We start from the raw sequence: 16,839 nt of genomic DNA, 5'->3' as shown, positions 1-16,839 counted from the left end.
ATCAAGAGTCCTGATCCCAGGGGGTCAGTTGAGCTTTGCGTCAGCATACACTGCTCTACATATAAACATGGAAGATGGGGGGGTTATTTTTATACCCTCTGCTTATGTTATGACATTATTAATGAAATTTCACAATGACATACAGTTGGGGCTGCATGCTTGCACTGGGGTTGATGTGAGAAGGATCACGCACTCAGCAATGTGTGCAGCTGCCCAGTGGTCAAGATTTACACTGATGACCCTCCTCTTCTTCGTTTGTTCGACTGCTTGAGCTCCTCCAGCAGGATTTACCAACTTTCCCATCTCTGGCGCTGTAAATCTGAGGACTGTACATCTGATAGTCTTATCCAAAGCATCTGTCCAGATTTTGTGGAATAGAAAACTCAAATTCACTCAAATGTAAAGCAGAAACACCCCTTCTGGGTCATAAACCGCATGGTTATGACCATGGGTTTAAAAACTGTGCAGCCTGAGTTCTTCTGAATCTCTCCCGCTCTGACAGTTGTCTTTCTGGATGGGTTTATCTCACTCACACACACACACACACACACACACGCACACACACTAACTGTGCCCTGCAAATGTCCATACAAGTGGTAATTGCAAAACGCATTAACTTGTATTGTGTGTGTATGATGATGCCTTCAGAGTATAAGCATGTGTAACTGACATGAGCGCCCTAACAGACCTTTGAGCTCGCCTCTGTTTATGTGAGACCTTTGCAGTTCTTCGTGCTGTGCATGGAGGCTTTAGATAAGACCTTAAAGTGGGCCTGTTTTTGGAAAGAAAGTGATACAGAAGGGTTGAATTGCACCTGTCAAGTGGGGAAGAGGGGCAGGAAATTGTGCTTTTCAAAACATATAGAAATTGTTTGTAATTCAGACCTCCTTGGGGTTAAACCTTGAAACAGTTTATGAAAGAGGAAATGAAAATCAGCCTAGATATTTGTATGAGTGCAGAAAATCGGGGTGATGTAAATTACTACTGTGGAAAGATTATTAAATAGGATGGGTGCAATTACAGTGACATAGTCTAGATACAGTATGTTCTGATGACCAAGACCCGCGGAAAAATTGATTATTCTGTGGTTTCTTTAGATTTGGTTCCGGTTTGCTGCATTTATACAAGTAAACCACAATTCCATGTCTGTCGTCTGTGGTGAAACAGCGTCATAGTAACATACACTGTATGGCCTTTCTACCCGAGCCTCCTCCTTGGATCTCCTAGAGCTATGAATTCAGTGACAGGATTGTTGGAAGAGGAAACTGTGCCCCATGTGCTTCTGCCTTCCTCTCCCTTCTGCACATCATCTCTTTGGTACGTTCTGCACTGCTTAGTTTTGAATGTCTATATGCACTTGCACATGAGTGTTTGGTGACTCCCAGTACCAATCTCTGCCATTGTGTTTGGGGCTGTTCTTTCAATGGATCTCTGCTGCCCCCTGTGGTGGTCACTTGACATTACTTACAGGAAACCTTCAAAACAATCTTGAACATGAACTTCGACGTCTTCACTTTATTATTAAACAACTCAAATTCTTTTTTTTAAGGACGTAGTTAAATGTTGGCTGATGATTGTTATACACTTTGCAAGGAAATGTATTCTATTGTTATGATCAACATCTGAAGTTCCCTCTGTAAATATGTGGATGACTGAAATATTTAACTTTCTTCAGCTAGAAAAATTAATATTTGAGGTGTGTGACAATTCAGATGAATTGTGGAATGCCTGCACACCCTTTTTGAACTTTGATGGAACCATGTGATTAAGTGTAACTGTAACCCTTTTACCTTGTCCTATATACAGTATGTGGGTGTAATTCTAATTTATCTTTATGCTCTGTATGTCTGTGTTGTGGTGACCCAGTGCCGTTCAGTTGTTAAAATTCAATAAACAATGCAAGACAGATACTGCATAATCAGTGACTTTGTAACAATGAGTTTTTTTCCTTTCGCAGAACATCTCGTGTTCAGAGAAACACTAAGGACCATAGGGGTTGTTACCAGGAGTTCCCTATCAGTGGCAAAACAGACGCAATTGTCTCTGCACAGGGGATTACCCACAATGAGTGGCACTGACCACAGCCTGAACACCTCCAGTGTTCGCTGTGGGATCCTGCAAGGTGCTGGTTGCTATGTGCCTTGACCCACTGACTGCTGCGGTGATGTTAGATGACAGGTACCCCTGGAAACTTGTTCACACTACACAAGAAATATCTGGTTTTATGTCACAAGTGTATTTTGTCATTTATTTCATCTTGCTGGCAATTACATCCATAACTAGTTAAGCTATTAATTAAAAAATTTTAATGAAGGGCAAATATTTTGAAAAAGTTGAGGATGCATAAACCTGTTTTGTGTTAATAAAAGGCTATTTCTTTGTATGGCGAACATGTATTTATTGTAAGGTCTTACACTGAAATTTTGTCATATTAATAAGACTGTTCTGTTTACACCGTCAGATTGAGTTCACCGTGGCTGCTGTCAGCGCCTTAGAGCATGCCCCTCCAGCCTTCTTCTCCATCTGGGTACTGAAAAACACCTCTTTGAATGGATTTCCCCAAGGGATGGACCCAAAACCCTGCAGGTGGATCTACCCTTGCCATGGCTTCTGAAACCAAGTTTCGATCTGCGCACACGGCAGACAGCAGAAGGACAAAGTCATCGTGTAAGACTCCTCCGCAAACAAGGTAGGCTTTGTATTGGAGCTATCTCAACGAAACTGGCCAGTCCAGCCCTCAACAACCTTGTGAGTGTCATTTTGTTCAAGGCTTTCCACTTTGCTCATTTAAACATTTTCCTTGAGAACTTTTAGTACAATAACATTGGTAAATTAATTAACCTTTAGTCTCAATAGTTGAATAAAACATGAATAACTAATGGGTATTTCAAGATATTTCAAAATTAGGATCAACTAAAACTTATTCTACATTCATTTTTTCCCGTGAATATATAGCTAATTCTAATAGAATAATGCTGACATTCTTTACTGAGGACTCTGCGGCAAAGCTGTTGAGAAGGGCATTGAATAAACACACCTAATTAAATTGATATATAGATAATGGCTGCAAATGCTGGATTCTGAGAGAGTATGCTGCAAAATGTAAAATGGAGAGCTGGTCATGACTTTAGTTCATGTTAGGCCTGGATTTGATTTAGTTTTCTAAACTTCCCCACAAATACTACTGGTGGTAATAGTACTCATTCATTCTAACAGATCGAAAATACTGTTGTTTACGGGAAGATGTGATACACAGCCCTAAGAATCTGCTGCTTTCAGTTACTAGGAACAAAATGAAAGTAAACATCTTGCTGCAAAATGTCTTATCTTAAATTTAAATTTAAGCTTTAAACGTAGATAAATGTCAAGATGTGAAATAAATTATAAATATGATTTTTGTCATTTATATTTTATTGCACGATACTGCCCTTGCAGCTTGTTTTTCATTAATCTACCCGCAGAGTATCAAAACATTTCATAACATTTAAAGTTTTATTAATCTTTCTGACTTTTTTTTGGCAGAATAATAAATCCAAGGAGACATGCCTTAAATTGCTTTTTCTGCGAATGTTCGTTTTTTTGTTTACCAGTTAATTATGTCAGTTGTCCCTAAGGACATCTTGACAAACAGTTGGCCTGGTGTCCCCCAGGTCCTTCTCCCTTCAGACCACCCAACTGTGGTGGGAGGCCTTTAGCAGAACAGTCCAAGGGGGAGGTAGTGAGTGGGGTGGAGCTTGATGGGAGAGTAGGGCAGTGGTGGGGAGAGTCCCTTATAAGATCACAGGAAAACAAGGAACACGCTCAACAATGTTGACCTGTTTCTGTCTCTGTCACTCTAACAGTGTTCTCCACATCAGCGGTAACATTATATATGCGCTTGTAATATCCGTTAAATATTGGAACCACATGTACTGCCGAGGTAAAACCAATAAAACCTAAATCACATTATGTATTGATAGTTTCCATCTTATTAACTGAAACTTTACATCTACTTCTGTAAATATTACAAAACAAAAAAATCTATACTACACACATCGCCATGGGGATCTTGAAGGTCAACCTGGATTCCATCTCCTCTGTTCAAAAATGTCAGCATAGGTCGAAGGTAACTCAAAGCCACACCTGTGAGAGTTGTGCATCTTCTAAAAACATGAACATCTCAGCCCTTTAAATCCAGCTAGAAGGTAAGGGGTGGAGTCACAAAATGTGGGTGTGGCTTTATGCCTTCCCAGGTGTTATAAGGAGGTCTGTTTGTAAAGATGTAGGAGACTTATGGGTGTTGTGGCCCGCAGGGAGAGTGAATGTACAAGAATAACAAGAAAACATCCAGAGGGAAGACTTTAGTGCCAACAGTGCTGTTAAAATGTCTCTAACCACCTCATCATCCAGTTTCCATTACTGCCTTTGATATCTTGTTCTCTCCGGCCCTGTTTTTCATCATTAGCCTTCTAGTCAGTTTTTTGTCTGAAGTTTGTACATATCTGAGAATTACGGTACATGTACCCTGAAAAAATTTGTGCTTACAGGAGGTTTCAAAAGCCACAGCCGCATAAATTTATCATGTAGTCTGATTTGCTGGACTCTGATTTCTCAGAGACAATATTTAATTTAATACACATCTAGGTGGGGCAGAGAGGTAATGACAATGACCATGGGCTCCCCGGAGACTTGAATCTAATGAGCAGCTATAGATCTGCAGATTAGCATTAAGTAAAATTTCTTGCATTATCTGGTAAATGCCAATTGTTGAACAACGGAAGGTTACAGAGAAACCAGTTTAGGAAATGAACACTGTCCCTGGCATTTAGCATTTTCTTTTAATGTTTTCTAATTGCCGTTTTTGATGTCTCCTCAGAGCCTTACTATATTGTGAGTAGATCTGCAGCATTCCAAGAGTTATGGAGGAGTCACTGTACCTCAATATTACTCTCAACAGTACGCTCAACTTCACACTGCCACCTCAGCAGAGCACAGAGAACAGTTCAGTCAACACCACAGCTAAGCAATTCAGCGTATTTGATGGCTGCGAAGAAATGGTAGCCGCAATCCTCTTCGATCTAGCAGTGCAGGTTTTCAACGTCTTCCTGGGTCTCCCTGCTAACATTATGGTCATGTTGATCATCTATCATAACAGGAGGGAGCCCTCCACTTCCGACATATTCATCTTCCTTTTAGCCTTCCTGGATGCCTACTTTGGCATCATGGTGCCCATATCTTTCCTAAACCTCTACTACTGGCAAAGCAAGGAAGCTTGGTTGGCAATCAAGTTTGTTTATGGAGTGAAAGACACCAGCGGACCTCTATTCCTCTCTTGCATCTGCCTGGACCGCTTCATAGCCGTGCTATTCCCTATCACCTTCAGCCGCCTCACGCACATCAAATACCGGGCCGGCTGCTCCGTGGTGGTGCTGGTGCTCACCTTTAGCTATGCCTCCGCTAAGACCATTGGCGGTATCCCTCATTTCGAGCGCATCTTCACTGCTGAGATCTTGATGGTGTTCAGCCTCATGGTACTGTGCAACCTAGCCATCCTGCAGGTACTACAGCGCTCCCGGGCCGGCCGTGACGAAATGCATCCCATGAAGAAGAAGGCCTTCAAGATGGTGCTGTCCATCCTGGCCATAATAATCTTCAACTACCTGCCACTGGTCGCCATGTTTCCCTTCCAGGATAGCTACACGCCTGACGTGTTCCGTTGCTACATCCAACCCGTAGGCTTTGCCTTTGTAAACATCAGCAGCAGCATACAGCCTCTCCTCTACTTGACCCGCCTGGAGAAAGTACCCTATCTGAGCGATGCTTGTGCACAGAGGTGCTCCTCCAAAAAGCCTTCTGAACCTACATCTGCCTAGGACGTTTTCCCCAAAACGAATGTTAGACGGTTTTCAAAAATCTTAGTTTCTTTTCAGTCCTTAACATCCTCCTTGATAGACATGCTAACTTCAGCCATGAGTCTAACAGTTCACAACTCCCAAATCCCAATCCTAGCAAGCATACTGTATGTGTGCCACTGGTTCAAACTGAACATCCTTTATCAGTTCAACAATATCTTTAAAATTCTCTTCTTAAATCAAAATCTACTGCTACTGAACTCTTTTCCCTATAAAATTAATTTTTTGCTTGCATTGCACTTATGTGCATGGCTGCACTTTGTTCAGTGTATAGAAGTATCTCGTATTGTTTGTATTGGTGTCTGTTTTGTTTTAAGGATCTGAGAGGAAATGTAGCTCTGCAGTGCAACTATAATACAGCCACAGAGATCCGTACATTATAAATCATGATTGCCACTTTTGCAGTTCTCAAAGCAGAAGTTTGCTTTTTTCACCCACTTGTTTATAACCATTTAATGTAATGTTTTGTTGATGTAAATGGGATGTGGCCAGAATAAAAGATTCTTGATGAACATGACTACTGCAATAAAATGAATCTTTTTTTTCATAACAACATTTTTCCAGACAAGAAAGAATGAAAATAAACAAAAGTGAGTTCGAAAGATGGGGGGGTGCGGTGGTGCAGTGGGTTGGACTGGGTCCTGTTCTTCAGTGGGTCTGGGGTTCAAGCCCCGCTTGGGGTGCCTTGCCACGGACTGGCGTCCCGTCCTGGGTGTGTCCCCTCCCCCTGTGTTGCCGGGTAGGCTCCGGTTCCCCGCACAGGACAAGCGGTTCAGAAAGTGTGTGTGAGTTTGAAAGATCAAATATCAAAGATATTTGGATCTGTATTTACTAGAGTTGTGAGGATCTGCACAATTGAATAATCTGTAGGAAAAAAATGTATGTCCTGAAGTTTCAACACTCTTGAGCTGCTGGAAGGTATGGCATTATAATTTGTCTTCTGAAGTTGAGGTTGCCAGCTTGGTCTCTGAAAGCCACAGCTTGCTTTTAAATACCCTTCCAGAGTGCACACTTAAAAGGTAAAATCAGAAACCAAATGAGTTTTATTGACCAGCGTGCTGATGCACACAAGGAATTAGTTGTGATTCTAGGTGCCTCCTGTATTTACAGACAAGCAAACAGTTCACACAGAATTACAGAATAAATAGATAACATTTACAGACTGTACAAACATGAGAAGTATAAATAGTATGAATACTAAAAAAAAGTAAAACAAAAATTAAATTACAAAAAAAGTGGTTGGATAATGTTGCACTGACAGGAGAACTATATGGGAGTATTAACTGTTCATGAGTGATGACCTGAGGGGAAAAAAAAAAAAAACTGTCTTTGTATCTGGTTGTTCTGGCTCTAAAGCGTACCTTTGTTAGAAGACTACATGCTGTAGTCGATAAGGAAGCTCCACATCACACTTTGTGGTTGAAGTTAAAGAAAACCCATGAAAATGCAGTTGGAAAACTAATACTAAACTCTGCCTTTATGTTAAAAATGGTTCTCTGGGGCCAAGTTGATGTGTTTGGTCTCCAGGAAACCTGCTGTTTGACAAGTGTATTATCCTAAGTACAAACAATATTATATTTTTATGTACTCCAAAATGGTTAACTCAGCAAAAGAAAAATCTTTTTTATACTTTTCCAGTATAAAAAAACATATTTTCAGTAATTGTTCAATGCTCTTACAGCCACAAGGTGGCAGGCTGCTGAGTGAAATAATATCATTAGAATAAATGCCATATTAAAGCAAAACATTCTGAAGGTGTTCTTTCATTTCCATTCTTTGGCTTAATTGTGAACATGGTTCAGGAGCACACTGTGCAGCATTTCTGACTGACAGCACCAGGATTCTGGGTTTCCAACTGTAGGGAGGAGCTGCGTGTGTGGGTGTTTTCTCCCAGCCCAAATACATGTGCTTCAGGTGGGTCAAAATTGCCCTTAGGGTGTGACCATGTGACCAATATAAATTGTGTGTTGGGTAAGTGGTTTCTGAAAATGTTTTGAAAAAGTACAATCCAGCAGTAACACTAAGTACCTGACCTCCAGTAAAATTGTCTCCATCAAGTTTTACCTCTAACCTAAAGTGTGAGCCCTTCAAGGCAGTTAGGGCATTGTTTTTAAATATCCTTTCCTATTTTCAATAAACTAATTTAACTAAAACTAACATTAACTAACAGAACTACTCTTTAGCCTAAATTACCTTAGTACACTTCCTCGATTATATCTGGGACTGTTCAGCAAATCAAGCTGAATTGCTCCTTTACTAAACTTAATGTTTGTAGTTTAAGCTGCAAGAGCAGGAGACCTATTTACCTAAAAATCTATTCATAGGACACTTCCTTAATATAACCTTAAGGTTAGCAAAGGCCTTTGTCTGCTGTCTTTGTGCTGTAGCTTGTTAAAAGTCAGCCCTCAAGGACAGTGGCTCAAGCGCTGTGAAGGGTTTCTCTTTTTGGGTTTATTAACCTACCCCATATCTTATTTACAAGTATAACTGGAAGAAATAAGCAGTCTGCTAGCAGCAGACAGCATTGCAAACTCGACTGAGAGGCAAGGGAATAATTGCAAGGTTCAGAGTTTGAATCCTGTGAAAGATGAAGGATGGAGGTTCAGTGAGGATGACCACTGGAAGAGGCTGTGGTGGTAATGTGGTGTGTGTATCGTTGTGGAGGAAGAACTGTGACTTGCTGATGAGGAGAGCAGGGTAGAGAAAGCAGAGGATGATTAGAAGTGGAATGATGTGAAAGAGGGGCAAGAGTAGGTAAGAACAGCACAGACGGAAGGAGCAATAAATGTATTTTCATCATTAGGCACCACTGCCTCCACCACCTTATTTTCCACCCTCTTGCTGCAAGAACACTGCTTTTTCCCACATCATTCTATCTACCAGATATTCCATTTGCCTGTAATCACACCACTACTTACCTTCAGTACTCATCTCATTCATTTACACATTCTGGGGCTTCAGTCTGACACAACACCACTCAAAGGCATTTAAACCACCAATCTCAGATGTAGCAGCCTAGCCTCTGAAGCCCCTGCACCACAGAACTGTTTGGGAACTACACCTTTCAGCTTCTTCTGTCATACTTTAAATAGGATGAGGTAACTGGTGTTCAAATGAAAAATTTTGGGTTCCTTTTGAAGAAACCAAACACTCCTACCAAACATTAGGTTCTGGTCAGACACCTGAGCACCTACTCTACTTTGCTACAGTGGAGGTTGGGTGAAATCCTTAAAAACTTTGCCGATATATTTCAGAAGTGCAAATAAGCTTGGCCTCAAAAGGGAAGGTGCCCCCCAAAGGCCTGAATCAACAACTTTAGGAATAGCACCATTCCAACAAATTGTCTGCCCCACACAGTCGCCCTCCCACATCCTTCTACTTCAAGTAGGTTACGCACTTTTCTAAATTCAAAAACTCCAGTGCTTCCTTCATAAAAATTGGACCACAAACCTCCGTGTTTGAGAAAGCCTATCAAGTGGGCTGTGCCACATGAGCATCCTGCAACACTGCCTCCCAACCTTCAAGATATACTTAAGGATGGGTAAAGCAACAAGTTTCTCAAAGTACGTTCCCCTACTGGGCTTACCCCATCAACCCTGAAGGCAGACACCTCACCTCATAAGTTGCTGCACCACACAGCCACCCAACCAAACCATCTCAAATCTCCTTTCATAAGGAAAATGAAAAACCAATACAGCTTCACTCACAAGAATCAAACCCCAAGCAATGACAGCACTTAAGAAGACACCCAACCAGCTATGCTACATCACTAACTGCTAAGCAAGCTTGCAAAGAGTTCTTATATACTTAAGGTAATATAACAGTAAAGGTTTTTAAAAGAGCCAATGCCTATGTAGGGTTCAAACCCTTTGCTATGAGGATAACACCTAAGAGCTTTATCATGCCAACTTACCACTCTGGTTGGACATCTCTTTTAAATCTGGCAATTAATTGAAGTATGATAGGCTCTACAGCTAGTAGTAGACGTAGAAAATGCAGAAATTCAACTCAAATTTTAGTTATGTGCCTGTGCTCTTTCTGCAGTAATCGCTGCATGTAGGATTCCTCCTAGGATAGTGCAAGGAAAAGTGTTAACACGCAGATGAACATTAGTAAAGGAAAAAATATGGGCTGTGGATACTGAGCCTGGAGCAGCAGTCACCAGCCCAGCAGATACATATTGACAGTGTGCATTTTCGTAAACAAAACTGTGTGTTCTGAGTTATTGCTATGGGGTCCTCAGTCTCCATTTCTTCCGTATGTCACCTGAAATGATGACGTGGCCCCAGTTTTAAGTTTAAACATTTTAAGGTTCAAAATATTAATTAATATACATACAGTGTATGGGTACGTGTGTGGGAAACTCCACAGAATGACAGATGATAAAGGTCTTCGATTCGTCTGAGTGATATAGATTTATATGAAGTAAATCCGCATGAGATTTCATTTATTAATACTTGTAAGTTTTTTTATGATTTCTATTGCGTAATACATTTATTTGCATGGCATAGTCATAGAAGGGCCCTGCATAGCGAATAACCGTATTATCTGACCAGGCTTAAAATAATATTTTCATATTGGAGTTTACTGCGACAATATGTTTTTGTCACGTTAACTTCTGTAACAATTTTAAGTCTAGTATTCATTTCGACGTTTAACGTCACACCGCCTTCTTCTTCGGCACATTCGTAAGAAACGTGAAACTAGGAAACGACAGAGCGCCACCTGCCGCGGTGGAGTGGAACAGAACGATAGGCTCCCCCCCCCACCCCCAAACTGGGCAGTACCACAAATCGTGAGCACAGACGGGTTATTTGAGCGCACACATTCGGAATCAGACTTGCATGGATATGACGAGCTCAGAAACATCGGAAAATGTGGAATTCAGAATCTGTCTGTCTGGCTAAGATAGAAGATCAATTCAACGGTCAAGTCAAGTGCGTTCGCACATGTTATGTAAGGAATTTCACATGGTAACCAGGGTAACCATAATATCATCGTTCCAAGACTGTTTATGAGAATATATTGTAACAGCATCAACAAGAAATATAAATAGTTGCCATCACTGGCGACATATTACTTGGCATCACACCACACTGAAAAAATAAGAAAGTAAGCAGTCACTGTTTACGTACGTGTTTGTTTTTTGCTTATTTGAATCTTGTCCTCATTATGTTACATGATAAGGAACATTTTAAAATTCACACACACACACACACACATTTTCAGAACCGCTTGTCCCTTACGGGGTCACGGGGAACCGGAGCCTACCCGGCAACACAGGGCGTAAGGCCGGAGGGGGAAGGGGACACACCCAGGACGGGACGCCAGTCCGTCACAAGGCACCCCAAGCGGGACTCGAACCCCAGACCCACCGGAGAGCAGGACTGCGGTCCAACCCACCGCGCCACCGCACCCCCATTTTAAAATTCATGAAAATTTAAAAATTTTAATTTTAAAATCATAAGGATTTATATATTAGAGCATGTGTTACTAGTGCTTCTGTACAGCCAGCATGAAACACGTGAATGTGTTTTTTTTTTTTTTTTTTTTTTTCCTATCTTACATTCTGCCCTCCTGGTTTATTTATTGGTGTATTTCAATACGTCACTGCAGGAGTGAAGAAGACGCCTGAGCGACACTTAATAGGGAAGCGCTAAAAATAACTATATTTTCACATATCCGTGTCAGTATCATAGCAAAAGGACCAATAACAATGATTAAGTAATTTTTAATTCCCCTCCCCCGTCCCGCGTCGCTTCTGTCCGAACCATCGCAGCGCGGCCCCTCCAGTCCAAGTGTCGCCTCGCGCTTGGCTGCCGTTGCCATGACGTCACACTGCACCGCAGCATCAGGCGAGCGCTATCGGCGCGCGCCAGCGAAACGATCGCCGTCTCGTTCGACGAGATCCGTTACATTCCATCCGCGAGCCCCTTGAGTCAGCAGCAGCAGTCATCATGCGCGAGATCGTGCATCTTCAGGCCGGACAGTGCGGCAACCAAATCGGGGCGAAGGTAACGCATTAATAATTGCTCTTCTATTAATATGATTTATATATTTTTTTTTGCATGCAAATTCATGATCTTGCAAACAAGTTAAGTAACCTCCTTTCTAGGCACTTATTTCCAGCGCGAATTTTCCAGAAATCCAGTGCAGATAAATAAATATGTTCAGTATTCCGCGTTGGCTAGCTGGAACCGTAGGCATCAAATTCCAGATAAAAAAAAAATTAAAACGCATTAATTTTTCTGGTTTTTTAAACTAATTTTCCCGACATTTTACACAAATTTTAATCATTTTTTATAATAATTTGGACGTAATTGTTGCGAAAAGTATTTGCAGGTATTATTATGAATAATGGATTGTGGACAAAATAAATACGTAGTTTTTTCCCCCCTCTTAAAACAAGAGAGTATCTTCCCCCACAAATCTTGAGCATTAGCAGCATTCTGATTAAGTTTCGCAAGTTATTTTTTCCGTATTGATTGTTTTACCGTGGAGATTTAATTCTCTGTTTCGACATTTAATCCTTGGCATGTCAACATCCATCCTAAAGAGATTGATAGCGTTTAAAAATCGTGTCATTGCTTTTGCTTCCCTTCATCTTTGCGTTTGATCCTGTAAGCCTCCCCTCTCCCCGTCTGTCCGCTCTCTTCTGCTCCCTCCCACCCTCTGTTTGTCCATCTGTCCCCTTCCTGCTCATGCTGTCATCCCTCAAATCACTTTCATACCAGCAGTATTGTTATTTTTATTATTAATATCCTAAACAACATATTTTCTTCTTCTCTCATGCAGTGGTGAACAAACCGATCCACCCTTTGAGCTTTGGTGACATCGCCTCTTAAGAAAATATTCACACTTTCCTCTTTTAGCATCAGTAGAAATTGTTTGTCTGTATGTCTGTTTATTCTCTCTCTGCAGTTCTGGGAAGTCATCAGCGATGAGCACGGCATTGACCCCACAGGCACGTACCACGGTGACAGTGACCTGCAGCTGGAGAGGATCAGCGTTTACTACAACGAGGCTACAGGTGAGCTGCCGTGTGACTCAGGATTGTTAACACGTGAAACTGGCATAAAAATCTTTCACGTGAGCAATCAGAAAATCTCCTTGAGCCAAGAGCACCAGGTGAGGGCACCAGATCAATGACCTGAACAGCAGAAGGATCTGTGGAGCATGAGGAAGGTGACCGAATTACAGGTCAACAGAAATCAGATGTGATATTAATATTTTAATTCTTTTTGTTCTCATGTTACCACTTTTTGCATATTGTTCCTCGGTGTGTTATTAACCTTCTGCAGCAGTGAAACTGAATTTTGACGACTTTTAAAATGATTACTGCGTATTTACTGTGTACATCATGTATTAGAGGAATCCAGAACTTCAGGAATAAACCGTATGTGCTTTGTCTCCCAGGGGGAAAGTATGTTCCCCGGGCGATCCTCGTAGACCTCGAACCTGGCACCATGGACTCTGTACGATCCGGGCCATTTGGGCAGATCTTCAGGCCTGACAATTACGTGTTTGGTGAGTGTCCAGTACAGCCGCTGGTATTTGCTGTAATTGGGAGATAGTGAGAATCCAAGGGTAATAAACAGAGTAGTGAATAGTCATTAGTTTTTCTTGATTTATAAAAATTAAGGTTTTGGGCAGGGCTGAGTGGGACTAGGTAGGATTAGACAGAACCGTGTGGGGCTAGAAGGAGCAAGATGGGTCTAGATGGGACTAGGCAAGACAAGGTGGAACAAGGAAGAACTGGGTGGGATCAGGTGGGGCTAGGATGCACTAACCAGGACAGGGTGGGACTGGGCGGCGCCCCTGTAGTGACGATACATGGCGTTTCGCAGGCCAGAGCGGTGCTGGCAACAACTGGGCCAAGGGGCACTACACAGAAGGCGCAGAGCTTGTGGACTCAGTGCTAGATGTGGTACGCAAGGAGTCGGAGAGCTGCGATTGTCTTCAGGGCTTCCAGCTGACGCACTCACTGGGCGGCGGCACCGGGTCCGGCATGGGCACCCTGCTCATCAGCAAGATCCGCGAGGAGTACCCTGATCGCATCATGAACACCTTTAGCGTGGTGCCCTCGCCCAAGGTGTCCGACACGGTCGTGGAGCCCTACAACGCCACTCTCTCTGTGCACCAGCTTGTGGAGAACACGGACGAGACCTACTGCATCGACAACGAGGCACTCTACGACATCTGCTTCCGTACCCTCAAGCTGACCACGCCCACCTATGGGGACCTCAACCACCTGGTGTCGGCCACCATGAGCGGCGTCACCACCTGCCTGCGCTTTCCTGGTCAGCTCAACGCTGACCTCCGCAAACTGGCAGTCAACATGGTGCCCTTCCCCCGCCTACACTTCTTCATGCCCGGCTTCGCCCCCCTCACCAGCAGGGGAAGCCAGCAGTACCGCTCCCTCTCGGTGCCCGAGCTCACCCAGCAGATGTTTGATGCCAAGAACATGATGGCGGCATGCGATCCGCGCCACGGCCGCTATCTCACCGTAGCCGCTGTCTTCCGCGGCCGCATGTCCATGAAGGAGGTGGATGAGCAGATGCTGAACGTTCAGAACAAGAACAGCAGCTATTTCGTCGAGTGGATCCCTAATAATGTGAAGACGGCCGTGTGCGACATCCCGCCGCGTGGCCTCAAGATGGCTGCTACCTTCATCGGAAACAGCACGGCCATCCAGGAGCTCTTCAAGCGCATCTCTGAGCAGTTCACGGCCATGTTCCGCCGCAAGGCCTTCCTGCACTGGTACACGGGAGAAGGTATGGACGAGATGGAGTTCACCGAGGCTGAGAGCAACATGAACGACCTGGTGTCCGAGTACCAGCAGTACCAGGACGCTACGGCCGAGGAGGGCGAGTTCGAAGAGGAGGGAGAAGAGGAGGTTGCCTGAGCCACGCCCACCACCCACCCCACCAAACCAAACCACACTTTCCAAAAAGCCAAGAGCACCCAAACAGTCTCCACTGTCCCAGATCCTCTTATTGAAACAATAGTTTCTGTCTGTACGAAATGCATGCACTCAACCCCTTTTCATCATCATCATCATCATCATCATCATCATCCCTCACGATCCATTTGGAAATCTGTTTCGGCAGTGCCATCTTCATCTTAAAAGACTCAACTTTAACATATTAAAGATTTATTCTGTTTCACAGTGCTGTGCGGCTTACTGATGTCTGCGCTCGTTCACTTATTTATGTTTTTTTTAAATAGCCTTGCAATGTGTTATGCTGTCCACTTGAGGGAGGAAGGAGTTCAAACCCTAGGTGGAGGTGGGAAAAATTATGTGGAAATCTTCTAAGCTATGTTAATCCTCTTAATGGTAAGCATGGGATATGCTTTATTACATCGTTCTCCAGGGGCTGCCTAAGGTTACGTGACTCATGACTGAACACGACGGGCTGGTAAATGACAGACCTGTGCGGAGTAGGAGTGGGACAACTGAACTAAACGGGCTTCTTTGAAAACGAGAACAGAAAGTAAAAGGCAGCGTTTTTCTTCGGTTGTTTGAAATTGGACTTTGGAAAGATAAGCACAGCAGCCTCCTTTGCAGGTTCATGTCCTGGCAGTGACCCCTGCCACAACACCAGGTACGGCACTGGACAACGTCTCTTTGTTGCCTCCTGTGAGCTTCTATGAGTCAGCGTGACGCCGGTTGCTGAGCGCTCTCGGTGTGCCGGGGGGCATGACTCATTTGGCTGCAGCAGCCCCAAGGCTCCCGCTGAAACCTGACCCATGAACAGTATGACCATCCACACAACTGTATATTTATCAGCTTCCTAACCACATCACCTGCTGTCCGAGACTCAGGATCAACCTCACATCTGGCCAGCAGGTGAAAAACTTTCTGCAGAAGTACAGAACACTAAAACATCCATCCGTCAGCATTAATTTCTTGCCCAGCGCGGGGCTATTGAGGTCCAGAGTCTATTCTGGAAGCTTAGAGGTGAGACAGGGTGCACCTTGGACAGAATAACAGTCCATCACAGGGCCATCATACACATCCATTCACACACACACGGACACCAAGGGCAATTTAGAGTCTCATTCAACAGAAACACATGGCTTTGGACTGCGTGAGGAAACCAGAGCATCTAGTGGAAACCCATACAAACACTGGGAAAATATTAAAACTGTACAGACTGAGCTGTATTCAAACTCATGTCCAAACCCAGAGTGCAGGACCTGTAGGGCTTTGAAATGCCAAACCCCGGATTGCAAAACTCTGTTAACAAAGTAGAAGGCATGCAGTTTATTCAAATTAAAATCCCCTTTTCCAAAGCAGTACTTTGTCACCTCGCCGTGTACTGTGAGCTTAGGTTAGAGCAGCCACATTACCTTGAAATTACTTCAGCAGCCATCAAAATGCTTGTGATTTTTTTAAATGTCATTGGAACAAGAAGTGCCATTCATTTGGCAATACAAACACTGTCGCTGTGGCTCCGGTTCACACAGAGCTGTGGGGGGCAACTCATCTTACAGCCCAGAAAACCTCCCCAGGACACTCAGGTCTTCATACTGAAATGAAACCCTTCATTAAACAGGACTGCGGCTCGTCCAGCGGTCCTAAGTGGAGATAATGGCTGCATTCTGCAAGATCCTTAATTCAGTCAACCATTCATCAAATGGCACAATTCCACAAAAAACTGACAAAGCATTTTTCAAAATCAAAATTTAACATGATCTTCCAGAAGCATGTAACCTGAGCAGACCATCTCCTAAACAGAAACAAGGTTTTCCTTCTGTTATGCGGATTTGGAACCCGACACTCAGAAACAAGTCAACAACATGGACCTGTGTTCATTTACAAGGTTGAAGAATAGATACTTTCAAGGCAATTCCACAGGACAGGTTGATGTCATCTGTTGCTCCCACTGCAGGGCATTATGGGTAATGACTGACTCCATGTGTGGAGGTGCTCAGGTGATCACAG

The 16,839-nt window shown here is 43.3% G+C and overlaps 2 protein-coding genes across 2 annotated transcripts; both read left to right on the top strand.

The window, feature by feature from the left end:
- Positions 1 to 4,898: 4,898 nt before the first annotated feature.
- On the top strand, positions 4,899 to 5,852 carry LOC108935736 (G-protein coupled receptor 4-like). The gene has a single exon (XM_018754562.1). It carries the CDS (start codon positions 4,899 to 4,901, stop codon positions 5,850 to 5,852), a length of 954 nt encoding a protein of 317 aa, XP_018610078.1.
- Positions 5,853 to 11,729: 5,877 nt separating this feature from the next.
- LOC108935846 (tubulin beta-4B chain-like) lies at positions 11,730 to 14,816 on the top strand. The gene is made up of 4 exons (XM_029254215.1): positions 11,730 to 11,905; positions 12,813 to 12,921; positions 13,308 to 13,418; positions 13,739 to 14,816. Exons 1-4 carry the CDS (start codon positions 11,849 to 11,851, stop codon positions 14,794 to 14,796), a joined length of 1,335 nt encoding a protein of 444 aa, XP_029110048.1. The 5' UTR covers positions 11,730 to 11,848; the 3' UTR covers positions 14,797 to 14,816.
- Positions 14,817 to 16,839: the final 2,023 nt, after the last annotated feature.

The sequence above is a fragment of the Scleropages formosus genome, chromosome 8 (genome assembly GCF_900964775.1).
Source record: "Scleropages formosus chromosome 8, fSclFor1.1, whole genome shotgun sequence".
Lineage (NCBI taxonomy): Eukaryota > Metazoa > Chordata > Actinopteri > Osteoglossiformes > Osteoglossidae > Scleropages > Scleropages formosus.
Note: the sequence above shows the minus strand (reverse complement) of the source record. Positions and strands in the feature narration are given on the sequence as shown.